At 40.6% G+C, this 23909-nt stretch overlaps 1 protein-coding gene across 1 annotated transcript in view; it reads right to left on the bottom strand.

Annotated features, from left to right (window-relative positions):
• cul2 (cullin 2) overlaps positions 1-5881 on the bottom strand; it is a 30039-nt gene extending 24158 nt beyond the window's left edge. Inside the window, exons 1-5 of the mRNA XM_076290386.1 lie at positions 5794-5881; positions 4600-4738; positions 4276-4378; positions 4075-4169; positions 139-244 (exon numbers count right to left, since the gene is read on the bottom strand). Of these exons, the coding sequence (XP_076146501.1) occupies positions 139-244; positions 4075-4169; positions 4276-4378; positions 4600-4718 (423 nt within the window). The 5' untranslated portion in view covers positions 4719-4738; positions 5794-5881. The remainder of the gene's footprint in view (positions 1-138; positions 245-4074; positions 4170-4275; positions 4379-4599; positions 4739-5793) is intronic.
• Between the last annotated feature and the right edge of the window lie 18028 nt (positions 5882-23909).

Genomic DNA, 23909 nt, shown 5'->3' with positions numbered 1-23909 from the left:
ACAACCATGATCCTACTGTTTATTACATTCCATGATCAGTTAACCTTGCATTTCAACTTAATATTCCTATTTAAAATGTGTACATACTCTGAGCAGATATAAATGCACTAATGCAGTAAATCTGAATAACTGACTAACCTCTCCAATCTCCATTAGTGGTTCATTCATATCTACACCTCCGTATCCATACTGCAGGTCAGCTTCAGTCAGCTTGTTTTTCTTAATAAACTGCGTGTTGAGATACCTGGAACATAAATGTGTTTCATGGTTAATAGGAGTGGCATACGATTTTCAAGGCATGATAAGTGTCTATGAAAATATCACGGTTTGTCATTATCAAGTCAGAGGTTACCTAATTTCAAACACACATCTAGCCTGGAAAAAAAAAATTTTGATAGTGAATTCTAATAATGGTTGGGGATGGTGTTCCCGAGGATGGGCGATCATGTTAGATATGTTTCTTCATTTGACAGCCACTTCACGGCCATTAATTTGCTATTGTTTACAATTACTTTAATAACAAACTTAAAACAGTCTCTTCAGTGACAATAAGAATATGTTTTTTTTGCAAAGTTACACACGCTGTGCAAACAGCAGGCACAAAGTTAACACAGAACAATTAAAAGACTGAGTGGGTGACTGAATTTCATTGGCTCTGTACCTGTACTCTGCTAAATGACAATAAAGTTTAATCTAATCTAATCTAAATCTAAATCTAATCTGAAGCCTATAAGTGATATCAAAGACATTGAGTTAGATTTAAAAAGAGACACTTGGTCATACCAAAATGGTTCATATTTGTTCATATTCCAAAAAATAGGAATATGAACTGCTGGTGATCATTTAACCAACACACCAGCGTACCTCATACTTGAGTCATGTGGAGAATCTATTGTTCTACTTTTAGAGTGACAGAACTTTTCATATTCCCTCCTCCTATTTCTTACGGAAATAGGCTACTACTAAAAACAGGGAAATACAAATAAGTTTGGATTTGTGAATGCACACTGCCTAGTGCCCCCCCTGCCTAGTGCCCTCCCAGCCTAGTGCCCTCCCAGGTTCTGGCCTCACCACATACCACTGGTATACCACAATACTAATATAATTTACCGCTGCAAACCTAGTGGGTATCAGCAAAAGGCATACTTTTAGTAAAAGCAAAATTGCACTCTTGGTCTTCTCTCCCAATTGTATAGGAATCTGATTTAAGAAAAAAAACTAAAAAAAACTTGTTGCCTGTTTTGATAACACTTGAATTCTAACTGTGACAGCTGAATAAATCCCCATGCCTGAGACTGACAGCTGCCACAGGGCTACTTTTGGCCTAAACTGGCTCTGTGACAAAGTCCACTTTGTTTTCCCAGCTGTATTTTTCCTGCTAGATCTGCATGTGTAGTGACAGTAACACTCAGCTCAGCTCTATTTTCCTGACTTACAAAAGAGTTGAATGTTCACCCCACAAAAGCAAAGTTGATTAGAGACAGACTTACTTTGCTTTTAATTCAGAATATCATATTTCCAATGGGTCAAACATACTGTCTTTTAAACAGCCTAAAAGCTTCCAAAAACTAATGTCAGGATGTTAGGGGTTTCAGACTGGCAAACTGTCATTGTTGGGAGTCAACTTGGAGCATACCTATAGCTGTATTTTAAGACCTCCCTTCAGACTCATCACCATGGGAAAAATGGAAATGGGAAAAATGGAAATGGGAAAAAAAACACTTCTGAGACACCTTCGTTCTGCCAAATGCTGAAGGCAGCATAGATGTATCTTTCATGCTGCCTTCAAAGTCCACATTTCTATTTAATTGTGAGCAGCTGTTGATGCAGTCACAAGTTTCGTTATTCTGCTTTCTGGTATCCTATTCTGGTTGCAATCTTGCTAGGCCGTCCGAAACAGTTTGTAGCTAGTACACCTTGATGCCTGCTAAAGGAAGGTTTATATCTGCCGTTCTCAGCCTTGCGCGAGCCAGTGTGACGTCAAAATGACATCGATCCCTCTTGCGCACGGCAAATTTCAGTCTTGTGCCGACAGGTTGTGCAAAGACAAATTTGTCTAACTCGCACACATTTGTGTCTACATCGAAAATAGGACAGACGAGCTAGAAGCCAAGATCAGGCACTACATTTTTAGTAAGTTAATCAACCATAAATCAACAGAGGGCAACGGATATTAAAAGCAGGAGACCTATTAAGATTCCTGGGGCAAATTGCCCCATGTATCATCGCCTTATGAGAACTCTAAAATTGTAGACTACAAGTTGATGGCTACTTGACACCTACTAAGAATCGACCTAAATAGATTAGTTGGAATTCTTCTATTTTTCCTGTAGCACTATTATTATTGCACTGAGTATGTTTACATGAGACTAAAAAAAAAAAAAATATTGTGTTAGTCCAACCCAAACCAAGGTTTTTAAATGCATGTGTTAACATGTTAATCTGGCTGAAATCAGAGGAAATCTAAGCTCTTTCGGTTCAACTAACACACCTAGGAAATTCGAAAATAACTTGGAGTTACTCAAGCACATATTAGTTCACACAAGCTTACGTCGCACACGGTCACACACCCTGCCATCATCCTGGTGGAGGTGCAAACAACTTCGAAGGTGCATTGACAACTATGGAGATTTTGTCTGTTACAGGCGTTGTAAGACACCGTTTTAACCCTGGATTTAAGAACGTAATGTCATCCAATTACAACCACACATCAAATCAAGTGTTCTAATTGACTATAAGCATATATATTAAGTTTATGGTGTGAAATACAGTGAGATGTTTCAGAAAGCCTGGCAAGGTTTGTTTTTGAGCTCCAGTCTTAATTTTAAGCAAAATGAAAGATCATACACCTCACCAAACATTAGTAAACATTGACCTTAACAAATAAGTATTTCAGAGCAGAAGTCAACATTAAACGATCTTAAAGAGCAACGTTTGTCTAGAAATTTGAATGTTGCATTCGGAAGGGGGGGGGGGGCAAAGAAAATACACACTGCTGAGTATTGTATTTTTTAAAGTCAATTATTTGTTCTAAAAAAAACTTTCAACATGCCAATGACATCATTCATTAGCAGAATGCTAGCATGTTATGGGCAACAACGACCCAACCTGTAAGAAATCGAAAGGACATAAGTACTCGTTCATTCAACTTTCGACCTATAATCCATGTTGAACTTGCAAAAACTACAATCAAATCTGAGATTTCTCAACAACAATCAAGTCAAAGAGACAAATTTAGCCGTCTAGCTCCATAGACCCCCATTGTTTTTGCACTTGCTCGCGATCGCCCCTAGCGGAACTGCAAAAGATTGCAGGTACAATGCAATTAATAAGGACTGAACCAGCTCTCCGTAAATGGGCTCTGGAATCTTCAGCCATTTTTAGCTCGGTCGGCAAGCTAACTACATAAGCCTAATGACACAACACTATATACTCATAAGTTGCACCTTATTTCATACATATATGAATAAACATCCCCCCAGTATGTCCATACAAACATTTTCAAAAAGTAATGTCAATTTAACTATTTCACTAGTTACACTGATGATGCAAAGTTCACTAGTGAGCAAGCTAATCAATATGGACTGCTTCAGTGTTTATGAACAGGGAGGGGAGCATCTTGATGATCTACACCATCTAGCGTAGTGGAAAACATGCATACTTCGGTCAATAATTCCCCTCCCCTTCAATTCCCATCCAGCATGCAAACGCAGTAGTCCAGTCCAATCATCTAGCTGAGCTATAACTGTGAATGGCAACATACTGACTGAATGTGGCGTTCAATTCATCTAGCCCTTAGCCAAGACATTATTTAGTCAAGTCAAGTCAAGACAAGTCAAGCCAGATTTATTTAGTATAGCGCATTTAACATGCACATCTACGTACAGTATGCAATATGTAATACACATAGGCTAGGCCAGTCATAGTTTTAGGCACTATACAATATGTACAATGTCATAGTACACTGTACAATGTCACAGTTGTATGCACTTATGCACTGCACAGTATGTGATATTTTTATGAACATAGTTTATGCACATATGGTTTTATGCACTTGACAGAATTGATAATTACCTGTACAAGCAATCCATGTAATCTGCCCCCTTGCTGTATTCTTCCCAATATCTGTGATACATCACAAGAAGCTTTTCTTCTGACTCAAGTACTTTCTGTGACAGAAAAATAGTAATCAGATGCATACAGTTGACAAGCTAAATCAGATGGAGTCAATTATTCAAATCACTTCAATACTGTGTACAAAAAGTTGTAGTTTACCTTGTACAACTGACGAACATGATTCTCTAGGAATACTTTTGTCTCTGTGTACAATCTCTCACCCAGAGGTTCTGGGTAAGCAACACACAATGCATAAATGTCACTGTTCAATTTGTTAAGAATCCAAATATGACAGGAAACACAGAAGTGGTTAAAGTGTAGACATGTGAATTGGCTATAAACCTTTTACTGCCACAACCAGCTTCTATCATAAACATAACTATGACTACAATCACATAAGACTTTGAATCAAATCAAAATCCATAATTACTCCCTTATTTTTGGAAGAAAGAATAATTGGTTGTCTATTTTCGATAAGGATACGAAAATCGATCATTCCATGTTGCTCTTTCCACATAGTCAAGCATTACTACTGCTTTGATTGTCGTCAAGAGCTTGTTCCATGTCTCATCAAAATCCACCACCCGCGGTTTTAAGGACATTCTGTGGTTTCTTGTACAACCTGAAGAATGTTAAACAAAAACAAAAATAAATAGACTGCAACCAAGTCAGTTTCATAGACACATAGAACAGGTAGACAGACAGGTAGACAGACACAGACAAGAGGATGTCCTCCACAATTTGTACAGATATCAGTTTATTTTATCAAAAACGGCTTTTATATCCGTGGCTGACGTCTACAAATTTAGGGTGACATTAAGGCCAGTTCCTATCAAAACATTTGCCCTCCGAACGAGCAAGTTAACTTTGTAGACTCAGACAACAACTAGTGTTACCTGGCTAAACAGCTAACGTAAATATGACACTTGAAGGGTTCAGTTCGTAATGTTACAGACAAAAAATCCTAGATAAATTTCACGTTACCGTTAAGAGAGTGAACCTCTAGAAAGGCTTCAAGAGATGTCAACAATCGGTAACGGTAGCGAGTTACTTTGTTTGGACACAACATAGATCCTACTAACGTTAGGGACGACTTAGTTATTAGCAACGTTAGGCTACAAAGACATTCCATCACCACTCAATAATCATGTAACATTTAACTTAACTACTTTACAAGTTCCCGACCGTAAAGTCATAGTCGCACAACTAGCTAATGTTAACGTTAGCTGGCAAGCTCGAATAACTGCTATCTAATGATGCTGGCTAACTAATGTTAGCTCTTGCACAAGGCCTAGCCAGCTATCAGGAATGCCCCTATTAGCTAGGTGCGTTCGAATAGCTGTTTCTCTTATCATCCAATATACTGTCAATTGCATTTCCGTACATATCCCACAGTAACGAACTGTAACAAAACAATAAGTTTTGTCTTGAACCGACATGTTCGCTTTTTGCTGGTTGTTGTATTGTAATTGAAACGGGGACTTGCTACTGATACGAGGCTAGCTAGCGAACAGGTTAGCCTCCCGATTTGAGTTGAGCGACTAAGCAGTGAGTTAGCAAGCACGTCAGCTCATTGCTTTCTTCCCTGTGATTTGCACAAACCCATGATACACAACATAATTTATTTGTCAAAGTACTGTATACAATGAGAGGTAAGAAGACTGATAGGGCGATTACCTCCAACCAATGTCACGATGTTGGAAGAAAACTTAAGGTCCTCAACTGTCAGGAGCTTGATCTCTTTCACTTACACCTCTTCCATTACCTTACTTCATGGATGTTACCATTGTATCAGCTGTAGGTGATGTCAGACTTCCATAAATAATACATATTCAATACAATAATATGATGTATGATGTATCATTTTTTTAGAGCTCGTTACATACTTTTTAATCTGATTACATGGCATGGTTTGTCTAAAATCTGTTAACTTCATAGTATATATAAATACTACTTGATACTGTGACCCCGGTATTTGATGGTACTGACTAAAACTACGGATGGGGACTAGGATCAAGAAGTGTCATAAGACATTTAAGTTTGCGTACTGACGGAGTATGTTTGCGACAGGGCAGGCGTCAAATTAAATCTATGACATGACAGAATCGGAGACAACAGAACAAGACAATTTTTGTAGACCTTGTTGTTTGGAACTAAATTTGTGCAGGAAATGCTGATAATGATCAAAAATTGTCACACGGCCATGTTAGGCTACCAGGCCTATTTAGCCTGGTTTTTAACTTAATTTTCACTTGAGGGTTACTAGCAGTAGTAGCCTATTAGGCCTAGTAGTAGTAGTAGACTAGTAGTAGTAGTATTAGTAGTAGTAGTAGTAGTAGTAGTAGTAGCAGCAGCAGCAGCAGCAGCAACAACCTAGTAGTATACAGAATATTGCATAAATGCAGTAGGCCTAGCCTGTAGTCTAGAGTTAGTTAGGATCCCTAGCCTAACAATATTGTGGCAATAAAAAATAAATGTTAAAAATGTATGCCATTGAGGATAGATAGATATATAGATTGATTTATTCATTCATTCATTGACTGATTCATAAATAGATAGATAGATACTCTGATTAATCCTAGGGTCCATTAGCTTTTATTCCTACAAAACAATAGTGAATGAACAATAACAGGAAATGCAACAGTATGGTGACATTTGATCACAGAGAGTCAATAAAAAGAGCTGTTTACAGTGATGGAATATGTGCCAGTGAAGACATTGCAGTGATATTCTATGACGCTGTATTTGTTAGGTTGTATTGAGGATAACAGTGCAATTTGATTAATAAACAAATTGCAAGTAAACAGATTACAAGTAAAATGCAAGTAAAACAGATTAGCAATAATTATACAAACAGATATACTGTATATGATGCATAAAGGCTAATAGGGCCTATATCCACAGAGTCCAGTAGCATGGTAAGCACAGAGATGTAGTGTTAGCCTATGCACAGAAGTCAGTCTCCCCGCTCTCCCCTCTCTGAGATGTGTTGTACCTGTATGTACAAATTACCTCCGCAGTCTGTTCGTTGGGCAGTACAGTGACAGCAGTCTGTTACTGAACAAACTCCTCTGTTTCATGAATGTGGTTTACAAAAGGTGGCTGCATTGTCCATGATAGACATCAGTTTGTTAGGTGTCTGCTTCCTAGGATCAGCTCTAAGCCAATCACAGAGCCAGCTCTCATCATCAACTCCAACTGCATGTCTGGCATCCCTCTCTTCTTAATGGTGCCTCCCCAGTAGATATAGAAGAGAGCATTGGTGACGACAAACTAGTAAAACACCAGCAGGAGTTTACTGCAGATGTTAACAACCCCAACCTCACCAGGAAATACAGCTGCATCTACTACACCCATTTTCTCCTGGTAAGCGAATTGCAGTTAGTCCAGTGCATGACTGACCTGAGGTCCGAGTAGATGGAGCCATTTCATGGTTTTCATTTAGTGTGATGACAGCTCACTGGGGTGTGTCTCCTTTGGATGAGGCAAGATGTCTTTCAGAGTCCAGGGACCCCAAGCTCAAGTTCAAAACAGGCTGAAGTGGTTACCCCTCGCAAGTTCGACAGCACAGGCCTTGAGCAATCTTGGACACAGTCCAACCCAGAACTCCCTTGGCATGCAACAAAGTAGATCATATTGTCGACTTGTAAGGCAGCACAAGACGCAAGAAGAGAATAATGTTGGCTGTGAAGGTTTAGCGTGTCTTGAGCATTATAGGACAGAACAGTGCATCAATGGTAAATATTATAAGAAACTACAATTAATCTGACTCAATAAAATGAATTAAATTGACCTGGAATATTACCAAGTAGTTTATCAGATAGTAGCAGAGTGCATGACACGAGGAGAGATATATGAATGGTTGAATTTATTAAATGGTAAGCCATAAACTTAAATGTAACAGGCCCGGGGTGGGTAATCGGGAGAATCAGGAGTATTCCCGGTGGGCCGCTTCACTTTTGGGCCGGTCGAGGAAAAAAAATGTTGACATTTGTCACGTTAGTCTATAAGTAGGCTATACACGTTCCGCATTCTGTGCATGACACCGCTGCCTCTGCATGGGTTGTAGCCTACCATGTGAGGGAGTTCTCCCCTCCCAAAAAGAGTTGTTTGGGTCCATATAGTCCGTCTTTTCCAAAAAGTTTTCTCAGCCGGGCCGGCCCTACAGTAGCCATAAGCGTCAGGAAGGATGGATGGTAGAAAGAGGCCAGGAGGGACTGAAATGGCCAGGTAGATTGCTGCTAAATGTGCATAGCTTCCAGATTACAGACAAAAGTGGCAACTGGTAAAGAGAGATAGCCTATAGGCAATGATTATTTATTATCAATGTAATTATTGGGCTAATATTGGACGTTGTAGCGTTGTCAAGCTATTCGTAAGCAACATATTAAATTACTTAAAATATAGCCTTTTGTATCCGATTCATAGACTTTGCAGTATGCAAATAACAAAACTGAAGCTTGATCTGTGTAGGCCTTTGCGGTAAAAATTGTAGCCTCTGAACAGCAGATCAACCAGTCGACCATTGAAAATGATGAGCCCTATATTAGTGATGAGGAGGCCATGTCACAGGGACAAGTAGAGAGGATAAATTAAAGTTATTTAATGTAAGAAAGTGCAATTATGCTACATGATAAACCTATATGTCTTGTTTGCTCAGAAGAGGGTGTAGTAAAGGAGTAGCCTAGGCTAAATCACCAAACAATATAGCCTACCCATGCAAAAACGCATGTAGCCTAAATATTAGTTCAATATGACTCTTTGTGGAAGCGTGGGATAGGCTACATTTCAAAGGCTTTCTTTCTTTCTTTCTGTTTTTGTTAACTTGTGGAATAGTGGAATATTTTTGTTAGCTTCTCAGTTGAAGTGAATTATTATATAACCTTTACACATTTGTTGAACCATACTAATAAAAACTGCATTCATTTATCCAATTTCCACCACTATGGAAAAATTGGGCCGGTCTTGGGCCTGAAACTCCCGGGCTGAAAAGTGGCCCCACTCCGGCCCTGAAATGTAACCAATATAAATGAAAATGCAATGTAAAGAAATAAAAACAAACAGAGAGAGAGAGAGACCAAGAAGCAGAATGGCCTTCTCTAGATGAGCAAGACAAAAGAGGAAGACAGAATCAGAGTGATCCCCAAGAAAGAAAGAAAGAAAGAAAGAGTAAAGAGAGTTCATTTCAAAAAGTGTCAGTCTTTATTTGGAAACACATCTGCACATGCCCCAACCCAACAGACCTCCTCTCACCAGACCTGTCTGTCATTGGTGTGAAATGATAGGTGAGATTCTATACATAGTTCTTTGTCTTCTACACTGTTACTTCAGGTTGTAATGAAACCATGATCAGTCTGCTGCCCACATCACAAGGATCAATCCAAGACCAAACATGAATATTACATTCATATTATACATTTATGGATATTTTGGAAATAACAATCAGAGGTTCTTTTGTTTTATTTGGAGGGAAATTAAGTGACAATGCTGTATGTGAATTAGCTTTGGCCAGAACCCCTGTGTAGAGAGCACACAGGACCTTTTGGGCCGTATTTTAGTGATCTGGAACACCAGGGGCCCTATTATCGTATTCTAAAATGCATGGTCACTGGCGTAAACCTTATTTAAATTTAGTTGGATGTCCAGTTCACATTGGGAGTGTTTTTGTTATCAAACGTTGGGCGGATAGCACAACAAGGCGTTCCTAAGTTTCTTAATCAGTCATGGGTGTGTTTTGGGCGTCACATCATTTAAACCAATAAGAATGTCATTCCCTTTAACAGCAAGCAGCGCAACTTCAAACAGTGCATCTGTATTTTGATAGTCAGCGGCGTATTTGAAGGAATCCTATCCACACAGTGTTTCCCAACCTTTTTTCCTTGAAGGCCCCCTTGCCTGTGTCTAAGACAAGCCAGGGCCCCTACCTGAACTCCTACCCGCATACACACACACAAAGAATAAAGTGATTAATTACAAACTTATAAGTTCAGAGGTCAGAGGTAATAAATAGCTACATGAATTAAAATGTGGAACAAAAATATGTTTTAATTTGGATTATACAGAATGTTGATTATATAATTGGGTGTGTTATTGGGGTTTTATACATATAATGTGCGCAAATATAATTTTGGTAATTTTGGCTATCGCTACCTACTTTACACCGTAGAAGAAGTAATGAAGCCGCTCTAGTTGCCATGGTGAATCAGTGAATCTGTGATCGGTGGCGGGGTCTATTTGATGGAGCCATGAGCGCACACTTATCCAGGATAGGTTTCACCTGGCTTAATGAATCCGTGTCTGCTCATCCTGGCTTGGTCTTTGTGCAACCAATTAAGCCGGTACGCTCTTGTTTTGGATTCACTGAGCGCAGTTCAGTAACTTATCCCGGATGTCTTAATTCTGCTTTTGTGCAACGGGCCTCAGGTGTAGGAGAGGGCCCTTTGTGTTGATCAGTGGGGTATACTACGAAGCACGTTAACATATCTAGGCTATCTAGACATATCGAGGCTTCACGAAGCCTTGACTCAGGGGTATAAGTTAAGTGATACTACGATAACGGTTATGTGATATATTTGTCAAACTAGGCTTTCAGCTCAGATCTGTGCGCGTTCTCAGTGTTGGGATGATGTTGGCCAATCGTTAAACGTGGAGACGCAAAAGACCGCCTATATTTAAAAACAATTACTTCCGCATTTGCGAGCGATAGCGTAATCTACACTGCGGTCATTTTTAGTGTCTAACCTATAACAACAAATAAATCGATTGTCATCAGTTGTTGTATAGTATGCATGTCCATAGTGGGATATTTGCACGCACAGCACTATTAAAACGTAGTTTTTCAAGACAACTGATTGGTCAGTGGGCGGTAGACTACACTATTTGAGCTATAAATTAGCACATAACCTCCTCCCGACCAGGTTTAGTTGCGAGCATAAGATACCAGTGATATAGTGACGCTAAAACAGATCCACTTTTGTGTCACAGCATACCCTGGCTTTGAGCACAACATACCTCGCTAACCCACTAATCGAGATACGTAATATACCCCACTGGCGGCCCATTTGGCTACGATCTTGTGGATTTTTGTCTTACAGATTGATAAATGAAACAGTAAGATCTAGCAGAAATCAATCTAATTTGACACAGACAGAGAGAATCAAGTCATAGGCTACTAAATCAGAAGAAGTGTAGCAAATTCTCCATTAAGTAGCCTACCTTAAAAAACGTTACCTACAGATGTTGTTGTTTATAACACAGACTATGTTGTTGTTATTTGTTAAGTAAACAACTATTGATGGCACATCACTTAGTAAGGTACGTTTAAAAACGGCAAAAAAAAACGAATTAGTGTTAATAATCAAGGTATTTTTGGCCGGACTAACACACCCAGATAATGCAATCTTAGCTCGAGTTATCTCCTGCATACGCTCAAATGGACTGAAATCAGAGTGTGACATATGGCTGAAGCATGTCTGATTAGGTCCTGTTCCATTTAGTATTTTATAAACAAGCAGTAGGTTTTTATTATGTGCAGAGGAGGGCACAAATACATCAAAAAACTATTTTGTTACAAACTACAAATGCTGGCTCAGTAATGTAACAAAATAAAATACAAAATACTGATGTGAAAAATGTATTTTGTTAAAATACAATTAGTAATTTGAAAATACAAAAATAAATAAAAGTCTTTTTATTATACTGAAAGGTCAATAACACAAATAGTAACAATAACACAAATATGATAAATGTATTCATTCAAAATGGGGAAGTTGCAAAATAAAAAAGCATGGACATTTCACTAAATCATCAATAACATCTCTACAGGTCCTGAAATAGCTCTCTCTGACGCACATGTCATGTATAGCTAAGTTCACACCAGTGGTGTGGTAGGCTACCCTTAATATTGCAAAACATGTCTTTGATGTAGGCTACGTAGCCATGTTATTGTTGTCACTCTCTTGCCTTAAAGGTTGTATCAGCGATGGCGGGGTTACGTCACTTCTGTTGATGTTCAAACAAAACAAAGAGATAGCTCGCTACTCCCTCCCCCTCCCTCCCGTGCAATTAAAACTCTCCTAAACGCGTATCTCGTCGGTTATTGGTTGAAACACTTTATTTTGCCTATGAGTGGTTTGCCAACCGTTGTTGGTAGCAACTGTTTTTGTGTACAGATCTCGGGGCCTAGGCTGCCTACAGAGACGTGTTTTTTTGACGGCCTACCTATGGGGCAGACAGCATAGCGGATCGTAAGGAAAGATTTTTCACCTTTAAAGGAACCATATGTAAGAAATGTGTTTCAATTAATCATAAAATGGCCCTGATATGTCACTAGACATTAAGAAATCATGTTAATTTCAAATACTTATATCACTGACAACAGTAGTCTGGCCAGGATATTGCCTTTTAAAAAGTGAAGTTGCAGCCCTCAACTGATGTTGATGTTGTGTTTTGTCATGTCATGTTGTGTTTTGGCCTGATGCGCCACCCTCTACCTATCTACTAATCACGAAGTCAGTAGTGTTTTGGCATCCGGGTTGGCAACCTCGAGTCGGGGGGGGGATACACCGCTCTACAGTAATTTGAAAGTGATTGCAGTACCAGTTTTGGCCACAATCTTACATATGGTTCCTTTAAGGCTTCAATAAGCGTAAAGAGACCTTCTCACCACTCCTTAGGAAAAATGTATGAAAAGGGATGGGGCAACAGCCATAAATCTATCTGTATGTTATGTGCATTAACAATAGCTTTAATGAGGAACTTTACTGAAAGGACAATAACACAAATATGCTACAAAAGAGAAAACCAAACCATGTTTGTCATTTAAGCTAGTTGTTTTTAAGTACAACCAACTTCTATAATTCAGGAGTTAATCACCTTCTATGAGGGTGGTAGACCATGCAAAAGAAAAGAGATGCTCTACTGGTGCTAATGATGGCAGAGTGGTGTTGAATCTCACAAAGAGCAGCTTGATTAGAGGATACAAGTCCAGTAAAGCGCAGGTCTTTTCTGGGGTCATCCAGGAAGTGAAGGGTCCTCTAACTCTGCTTTGCTGTGGCTTGGCAAGACCTCTGTGTCCATCTGGTTGTCGATTGAGATTGAAGTCAATAAATCGGAAAACAAACATTGTTATCCATATACTTATACATAAGGTAACAATATGACATATGAATAACTTCTCATTTAATGATTAACACCTGAAATTGCGGTTTGCCTCAAGCCTTCTGAAGCAGACACATTTTCTCCTTACCTTGATCAGAGAAGACAAAGAATTAATCTATATTCCCCTCAGTGGTGCTTGTTGATACCATCACTCTCTGACAGAAGACCAAGCTCTTCAGCTGTGTGCAGAATGAGTTGATGTATCCTCTTCTTCTCACACGTTAGTCTCAAATGCAACCACCTCATCTTGAAAAATGGATATGTTACTGCAAGGATGGCTTCGTTTACATCCATCTTCAGCTGCAGGAAGTTGCTGAACTTCCTCTGAAAGCCAGCTAAGGTAGCTTGCAAAATGTGTGAGCAGTGACGCAGGTTTGAAGCTTGCAGGTGTTGTAATTTAGCGTAGATAGCAAAGAGATTTGGTAAAAGCTCACTATAGAAACATGAATTTTCACCTTAAAGGCGATCTATCAAGATGGCAATAGGCTTTAACATTTTGCAATATTCCTCAATGAAGTCAAGTTCCACTTCTCTGAATAATGGAAGTTGCAAGGCAGTCATGATCCCAGGAAGCTTGTCACAAAGACATGTCAGCTGACTCAAACAGTTATATAGAGAATTCCACCTACAAATGCAGGGTGTCTTGAGTTGCTGGTTAATAAGTTGGCTTAGTGTCTCAGCACTCTTTGGTCTGCCAGATGCAGTCCATACGGCTAAGCACTTTGCCATGGCTGAGTGATCAAGTCTAGAGAGAGTTGGATTCTCTTCGATTGATTTCTTGGCATCATTTATTGAGACCAAACTTGGCATCATTTATTGAGACCAAACTCACAGTGTGTGTGGCACACCTGATGTGAGGTGGTAAAATGATAGAACACCCTGACGTTTCTTCTCCATCGGGATCTAAGATCATGTAGGACACATCATGTGCCTCCAGGCCCGTCGCTAGAAGGCAAGCAAACCAAGCAATTGCTTGGGGCCCCGAGCTGGCCAGGGGCCCCAAGACATGGTTAAGAATAAAATGCAACAACAGACTGTGAGCGCCCCTTTGATAGTCAATGCAGTAAAGTGCAACGACACTGTTAATGGCAATATCGGGATCCCCCTCAAGGGGGCCCCTCTCAGTAGTTGCTGACAGCAGCCTGCCAGCCAGGTTCGTGATCTCTGCTGCCGCGAAAATATAAAACCTTGGCAGTCATAATGAAGCGGAGTTATGCGTCCGGAAGCCAGAAAAGAAAGAAGAGAAAGGAAGAGGATGACAAGAAAAAACAAGATAGTGGTAAGTGATAAATTACACTGGATAAAATAGCTCTACTTGTCTTGTACAAATGGTGTAATGTCGCAGCAGGAAGGCTAGCCTAGCAAAAAATGTTTATGTTAACTACCTGCCTGACAGCCCATGCTGCTTGTAACAAACTAGAACATTTAGCGCAACTTTTTTTTCCGAACGGACGGAATATGGTTACATACTGTAATATTCGTCGCTGCCCGATGAAACTCACGTATGTCCAAAACGGTTACTTTTCAGGAAGTAAAAAAACACCGTAATTTCAAAGCAGTTGAACGTAGCGTTGTCAAACTTGGTACGGCAAGTGAAGGGAGAGAACATCTCAGCATGCACATAGGTTCATGTACACACAGCTGCATAGGCACTGACACACACACATACACACGCACACACACAGCTGCATAGGCACTGACACACACACACGCACAGCTGCATAGGCACTGACACACACACGCACACACACACAGCTGCATAGGCACTGACACACTCACGCACACACACACACAGCTGCCTGGGCACTGACACACACACTAACACACACACACAGCTGCATAGGCACTCACATTACATTCACACGTAAACGAGGGAACTGTCACCTCTCTCACTGAGCTGAGCTGTTAATGACCTTTTCCAATATGCTAACAGTGAAATGGTCAAACGTACTTGACAGGTAATTTCAGATTTTTTTTCAATTATTTTACACCATCAACTTCATCCTCCATTCATGAGGAAGAAGCTGACATTGGATTTTATGGTACGGTGGTGTTTTTGCAAATGTTCAAAATGTTCAAAACTAATGCACAGTATATGCAACAGCAGTATTTGCACTGTCAACATTTTTTATTTATATAAAGTGTGGGTGAACTTAAACTGTATGGCTATGCTGTGGTTCCTGTAGGCTTTGCGTGCGGGGGGGGGGCCCTTCATGTCCATTTTGCTTGGGGCCCCCAAATTCCTTGAAACGGCCCTGTGTGCCTCCTCTTCAATTCAATCCCCAACCTTCTCTGGGTGGTTCGACCCTTAACCACAACACCCTCCAGGCTTCCAGCTTGTGTCCTCTCTCTTGTGCCAGAGCCAACAGGAGGCTCTCTCTGACGCTTCTCCCAGCCTACAAACGGCTGCTTTCCTTAAGTGGCCTCTCAGTCCAACCTTTGTCACTAGATTCCACACAGAATAAACTGGGAATCGTCGACATCTGACTTTCACCATCATCAGCCATGTTGTCCACCCCTTGTCCCGGCAGTCATAGACAAGTTGCTGGTATTTGGCTTTTTTCCCTCTCTGCAGCTTCCTCACAGCCCTCTTCCCATGGTACTGTCAACTCCACCAGGATGATCTTCTTTCCCTCTGGAGACCACATAACTAGCTGGTTATTTCTTCCTCCTTTCTTGCTCCAGGATGTCTGCGAGCACTACCAACACCTTGCCATGGCGCCACCTGTATCTCCCCTGTGTAAATGTGACCTTACACCATGACAGAATGTGCGCCATTTTTTCTTTCCCACCACACAACCTGCCCAGTGGGTCCTCCCTCATCCCCCACCTGTGCAAATTGACTGGGGTTGGTAAGGTGTCATACAATGCTCAGAGTAGAAAGGATATATTCCAAGGCATCTAATTGGGCTCCCCTGGATGTTCGGGATCACTTCCCCTTGAAGTAGCTTGAACCTTCCGGTTGTTTTGCCCTTTTGGATCACCAGGCTCCTTGATTTGTTGGGCTTGAAGACTTTGCCCAAGTGGCCATGTGATCCAATTCTGCCAGGACCCATCTTGCCTGCAAGTGAGTTGGTGTTATCAAGGTCATCCATGAATTTCCTGATTGCTGGCTGTTGACAGCCTGCAGTGGTCTTCGGCCCACTTGACTTTGTGACTTGACTCGCTGCAGAGATGAGACAGGTTCATTCCCATGATGAACAAGATGGGAGAGATTGTGCATCCTGTCACTATCCCCTTCTCCACTGGCTGCCACAATGTTGTAAACTTGGCAGACTGGAATTGTAGCTTGATGTCTCTCAGGTAACTGGTGATCTTGCCCTGGATGTTATGTGGGATATGGTAGTAGAGTCCAAAGCAACTTAGATCAAGTTATGGGGAATAGACCATATGCATATGCTAATGTAGCTGGCTAGACCAGTGGGGGCAGAATTGGAAATATGTCATCTATTGGTTATTATTGGTTTTTATTGTAATGATGCTATTCATAAACTAGGTGTACCGCATAGCGGTACAAAATATGACCGCCGCTCAGACCTGTACATCCGTTCCGCGGAAATAAATCACACTTATCAACAGTGTTGGGGAAGTTACTTTTAAAAAGTAGTGTTTGCTCGTTACTCGTTACTTCTCAAAAAAGTAACCTGTTACTTTACTTAGTTACCCTCTATGGAAAGTAACTTTTTACGTTACTTTTATGTTGCTCGACTTTGGGCAGAACCCAATATCTGTTCTTAAATGTTCTACTATGGAGGACATAACAAGTATTTCTTTTGTGCTCTTTATTATAAAAAATGCCACAGAGCACTTGACAAGAAAACATTGGGCTTATAGGCTTCAACACCACCACTAAAGCCCTATGAAACAATATCAAATAACATAGCCTCGATACATCTTGGGCATATAGGTGAACACAAAATATATGAGGGATTATTTTATAGCCTTTTACTCTTTCATTAAACAGGTGTTCCTCCGAAATTTGGTGCAAAGCTAGTGCAAATCGTATCAATAGGCTGACAGTTGAGTTAACGGCAGTGGACAAAATCAGGGCACAGTGTAGGCTACAACTAACACTCACATTCCTCCCCTTAGTTTCAACGAGTTCAAAGTAATGTGAATACCTCCATCCCTCAGAAGTTAGCGTTGGCTGCGTCTCACTTGCTATGATTGCTCTTCATTGCCACCAGCCTCTGTCACGTACCGTGTGGAGCTATGATTGCACTTCATGCTACCAGCCTCTGTCACGTAGGCTGCCGTGTGGAGCTCGTGCCTATTGCGCAAGCGTGCCGCTGAGAAAGCTGCGTCGCTGTCAAATATGTCCCTGGGAAAAGTAAATATGAAAAAGGAACTACGTTACATTACCAAATTTTTAGTAGTAGCGTGTTACACTACTTTTTTCTCGCGTTACGCACAACACTGCTTATCAATTTGTCTCCATCTCCTACTCCATCCCCCACTCTTGCCTGTGTGTGTGTTTGTGTGTGTGTGTATGTGTGCATGTGTGTTTCTACATTACAATCAAGGATTGATGCCCTTCCATCAAAGACAGATTAACCACGAGAGACATCTCATGAAGTTAGTACAGCAACACAAACCGGGAATGCTGAGAATTTACCCAAACAGGCTGATATCACTGCTAAGGATGAATGCATTGACTTAAAGGTGCTCTAAGCGATGCTGTGTAACGTCACTTCTGTTGACTTTCAAACAAAACAGAGAGCTAGCTCGCTACTTCCTCCCCCTCTCTCCCGCGCTGCTCCCGTGTAATTGAAACTCATCCTAAACGCGCATCTCGTCTGTGATTTGCTGGAACAGTTTGTTATGTTTTTATGGGCTAGGTTTACCCAGGTTGTTTTTGTTGCCGTTTTTGCAGCCTTGCAGCGTTTTTTTTCTGTGTATTCAGGACACAGACAGCTAGCAGTTGGTTAGGTGATGTTTGCAGTAAGTTACATAAAATGTTTTAGCCTAAAAAACGTGTGGCATCGCTTAGAGCACCTTTAACAAAGCCTAATGTGAGTACAGAACATTGGCAAGATGCTAGAAAATGAAATACAAAAGGAACTTTCGCTCCTCCTACTCAAGCGAGTAGGACGCTTTTCGCATCGCTCCTGCTAGCACTTTTCACTCTTTTTTTCTCTCTTTATTTTATTTGACTTATTATTATTAAGTTTGGTCAATAAAGATAGTGAAGCTAGTATATTTTAGTTTAGTGGTTAGTTTTGAAAAAAGACTTTACAGCTTTACAGGAGCCAGTAAAGTGAAAGGGAAACTGAACAGCAAGTCACCTTGAAGTTGGATTAAAACAAAATGGGAAGACCCAAGAAATCCTGTGGAAAATGTACTGAGCTTGAACAGAGGATTTCTACATTAGAATCAAGGATTGATGCCCTTCCATCAAAGAACCACGAGAGACATCTCATGAAGTGAGTACAGCAACACAAACCGGGAATGCAGAGAATGTACCCAAACAGGCTGATATTACTGCTAATGGAGCGGATGAATGCATTGACTTGACAAAGCATAATGTGAGTACAGAACATTGGCAAGATGCTAGAAAACGAAATACAAAAGGAACTGTAACTACCTCAACACCAGTAAATTCATATGTTCCTAGATGTATGCTTGGTATTAGAAATAGAGCCAGATCAGACAAGACTTGGGGCCCAAAGGAAAACCCACAGCCCCTAAGATTATCAAACAGATTTCAATGCCTCCGAGACATGAGAGAGGAACTTCCCAGGGAACAGATTCCAAGAATGATGTGCACAGACAAAGAACAGCACTCGGCACCTATCCATCCCACAACCCTTGTTCTTGGCGACTCTGCTGTGAGACATATACTGTAGATGGGGAAAGGATGATTGTAATTTCAATTTCAATTTATTGTGCTTATAGAGCGCCAAAACATTACACATGTACTGTATCATGGCGCTTTACAGAATGTAGGCAATCAGAGAAAAAAAAGAAAAGAAAGGAAGAAAAGAAAAGAAAGAAAGAAGGCCCATGGGTAACAGGGGCGAGTACGCTGTTTTCCAAATGCATCAGTGTCTGAGACAAAGAACAGACTTACAGAAATAGTGTCAAAATATAAAACAATCAAACGCATCATTGTGCATGTAAGAGCAAATGACATTTAAGAGCATGCTGTATGTCTGAGAAGATTTCAAGTAACTTTTTTCTGTCCTATATGAGCTTGGAATACAAATTTTCATCAGTGGTCCACTCCCAGCTGAGGGAAGCTTTGTTTTTACAAGACTTTTCAGTTTAAACACCTGGCTCGCAAAAACATGCTTTTCAGTTGGAATGAACTTCATTGACAATTTTAACCTTCTCTGGAATCGCAGAGAATATTTCAGACCAAGAAGCACAGAACTCAGTTGGTTTGGAGCCAAAATCTTAAGTGAAAACTATCGCCTCTCTCTGCACCACCCAGCATTTTTGCTGCCAACCTTGAGCCGACCCTCTAATAAGCGCTCAGTAGCCGACAGACGGAACAAGACATCAATAACTCGGCTAAACCAAAACACTCTGCATAAGCTGAAACAGAGTCCCCCCCCACCCCCTGCCAAACCCTCCCTGCTGTAGGGCCCACTGACAATCACCCGGTAGCCACCACTGAAATAAAGACCTTGGAGCAAGCGCTTTCACAGACATCTGTGAACTCTCAGAATCAGTAGATGATCATTTTAAGTCACAAATGGCTATTATGGATGATATTGCTCCATTTAGATTCAAGACACTTAAAGGAGAATTCCGGTGTGATTTTGACCTAGTGTTTTGAAACATGATACCGAGTGTGAACGTATGTCTCATAGCCCATCTCGGCTTGTCCCCTGCCATAGATATATACACTAGATGTCGCCTTGACTACTGCTGTTCATTGGAACGAATGCGTCAATCGAGACGCCATCTTGCTTCAGTGATCCACTCCTCTATAATGCATTAGCGTCAATCTGGGCAAAGATCTAGCGGAAATAAAATCACCATAAATCGTCAAAATCTCAAGCAATTATCTAGTTTTTTGGGTCGTTCCAACTGACAGGCATGTATTTATGGTTGAGTCTAGAGAAAACTAAGCTTAAGACGATAATAAAGATACATTTTACCCGTCTAGCCCCATAGACTCCCATTCATTCTGCACTAGCTAGCGGCGGCCCCTAGAGGAACAATGAGTAAACTGCAACCAGGTTCGATACAATGAAAGTAAACAGGCTCTTCGTAGACAGGCTCTGGTTGAGGCCACATACCCCTCGTCTCGTTTACTCATGTAAGTTGTAATCTCACCAGAAGTTGCTGTATATCTGTAGAACATTTACCTCTGCTACTACATAGGCTACGCCAGTCGTTACTTTTATATGCATGGGTCAGTGCCATGGGCAAACGAGATGTAGCTGAATTCATAAATGACAAAGCCATGAGAAAGGTGATTTTCTTACGTTTCAACAACAAAGAAGCCGATCTGCCATCATTGTGAGAAGTTCCCAAATTTGTCGCTAATCGCTAAAAAGGTTTTCTATCGCTGGGGATGGCCAAACGTCGCTAAATAGGTAACGCTGACAATACAGGAGAACTAGTTTAGCGCTTCAGATCCCTGTACCATGATGGCGGCGGTGTTGACGCATGCTGAGAAGCAGAAGGCGACATCTAGTGTATATATCTATGGTCCCCTGCACTCCGAAATCTGGCGCTAGTTAGCCGATGCTACCAACAAGGCGGTCAATGGTGGTGCCTCGGCATCGGCATAGCCATGCAAATAAATCACTGTTTTACACCATTTACGAGGCTCAATGTATCTCCACACTTCATTGGTAGACTTCCAAGGGCCCTGACATTTAAAACGAGACATTGAGAACTTTGAAAAAGCACTGGTAGTTTACTTACAAGACGATTTATACAGACAGTATCTTCTCGAAGTTTAGCGTTTGCAGCCATCTTGAATTTAGTCAAGATAAGTCGAGCGACGAGTAAGAATGAACAGGTATGATAAGGGATCAGATTCCAAAAATAATTCCGTGGAAATGCATGGATTCCAGTTGCTGCTACTGGAAGAAACTGTAATACATGCATTTCCACAGAATTATTTTTGGAATAAAAAATGGGCTATGAGACATACGTTCACACTCGGTATCATGTTTCAAAACACTTTAGGTCAAAATCACACCGGAATTCTCCTTTAAGGACAAGCGGAAAGCACCATGGAAACAAAATCCAACGGTTAAAATCCTAAAAAGAGAATGTAGGAAGACTGAAAGAAAATTGCTCAAATACAAACTTCAGATCCACTATGAAATCCATAAAGACATGCTCCGCATGTATAATTATGAAATATGCAAAGAAAGACAGTCTTTCTTCTCAAATATCATCATTAGAAGTACAAATAACTCTCGCATACTATTTTCAACTGTGGAGAAGTTAACAACCCCCCCCCCCCCTCACAATTAGCAACATCTGGAACTTCCAGCCTCAAGGGAAGGGGAACTTAACTTGATGTCAGAGTTTGATAGACTATGAAACTCTTGTAAAAACTGTCCAGAACTCCTCCACATGTGGCTTAGACACTCTACCTACCAGTTTCTTTAAATCTGTTCTTCACCTCATAGCAGCTGATGTGCTTCACATTGTAAATGCATAATTACTGTCTGGCACATTTCCTAAGTCCCTGAAAACAGCTGTTGTAAAGCCCCTTCTCAAGAAGAATAACTTAGATGCCACCATGCTAAACAACTACAGGCCCATATCGAATCTACCTTTTATTGGCAAAATTATTGAAAAAATAGTCTCTAATCAAGTAACCACCTTCCTAACATCAAATGGGTATTTTGATTACTTTCAGTCAGGTTTTCGGGCAAATCACAGCACTGAAACAGCTCTTATTAAAGGAGAAGTTTGGTGTGATATTGACGTAAAGTTTGTTGAAACATGATACCGAGTGTGAACTTTTGTCCCCTGCACGGCTTGTCCCCTGCACTCCGGCACTAGTTAGCCGATGCTACTGTAGCAAGTAGACCTTCTCTGCCTGCTATTTCCTATAACACCTGCCAGTGCTAATGAAGGAGGTGGGGCATAGGCAATTAATCAATCTGGCACCAGTGGAGCGCTACTTAAGAGGGGCAGCAGCTGTTAAGCACATTTGTGGTGTTTCTGGTGTATTGCTTGTAACTTTGCTGTGTACCTATGCTGTGTAACAGGAGAATCTTTTATGATGCTTGCATGATATTGGTGTGGAGTTCCATAGTTGCCACCCTCAGATCTCCACTTCCCAACCTTTGTGTATTAATAAATCCTTTGTTTTCCTGGAATTCATGTCTCCCCTGTGTAATTTTGAACCTGTAAGAGCTGTCTAGGTTTAGAGGTATGATCTCTTAAAGATTCCCTGATGCATTAGGCCTCAGGGTGGCGTAGTCAGGCTACTGTGATTGGCCCCTTGGCCCTTCCTATGTATCACCCTGTTACACTACCAACAGGTTTTCAATGGGGGTGCCTCGGGCATCGGGCCATGCAAATAATCCACTTTACAGACACACATATTAGAGCACTGGGTTGGACTTTCAGGTATAGTCAACTGGGTCAAATCATACCTACAAGAACATGGTGAAGCAGCGTTTAGTTGCTACTGTATGCACTTCAGCTCTGGAACCAACTTTCAGATAAGATCAAAGTTGCCCCAACTGTAGCCAGTTTCAAATCTAGACTTAAGACCAAACTTTTCTCAGATGCTTTCTGCTAACTGATCACTTATTTTTTACATTTCTAAATCTGGGAAAGTCTTTCAACTAAAATGTTAATAGTTTCTATGTTTTTTGTTGTTGTTTTTTTTAATTACTACTTTTTAAACACTTATTGCCCTTTTATGCTTTTATGTAACCTTGTGTGTTATGTTTTCTTCTTATTATTATTATATTATTGTTCTTTACTTTTTAAACTATTCTTTGACTATTGCCCTTCTATGCTTTTATCAACTATTCCTGTTTGCTTTTGTTTATGTAAAGCACATTGAATGTAACCTGACTCTCGGCAGATGAATTTCGTTCCGCCTAGCTCCACTCACATCCATTTGGGATCGCTTCCGTTGAGAGTGATTTCGGCACCAGATTTTATGGTAGCGCCAATCAGGACGCAGGGCAGGAGTTTATGTGACGTAGCGTAGAAGCGACTGTGAGACTGTTCTCAGCGTCACAGGTTGGTTTCGATGTGAGTGGTTGAAGTAGCACCTCAATAGATGACGGACAAGTGGCTTATGCAATCATATGCAAGAATTTTTGATAATACCCAGCCTTCTAAAACACCACTCCAATGGATCGATCCCAGATGGATGAGTGGAGCTAGGCGGAACGAAATTCATCTGGCGGGAGTCAGGTTACATTGAATGACCTCTGTGTATAAAATGTGCTATATAAATAAAGTTGACTTGACGTGTGTGTGTGTGTGTGTGTGTGTTCAGCTGATAGTCATTTTTAACAAACAGTTTATGCTTAATGACTCCCCCTTTATGCAAGCAAAACAATTTACAAATATGATCAGTTACTTTTAAAAATTATTTTTTTGATTTAGTCAACCAATCTAACAATTCATTTTTTGATTAATCTAACAATTAATTTGTCCATTAGCGATTATTTTCCCATTCCCAAATATCA

The sequence above is a fragment of the Alosa pseudoharengus genome, unplaced genomic scaffold (assembly GCF_046254945.1).
Source record: "Alosa pseudoharengus isolate Yale_2024_CS ecotype anadromous, Long Island Sound unplaced genomic scaffold, YU_APseudo_1.1 YU_APseudo_1.1_scf_18, whole genome shotgun sequence".
Taxonomy (NCBI): Eukaryota; Metazoa; Chordata; class Actinopteri; order Clupeiformes; family Clupeidae; genus Alosa; species Alosa pseudoharengus.
The sequence above is the reverse complement of the archived record's forward strand: the minus strand, read 5'-3'. Positions and strand labels throughout refer to the sequence as shown.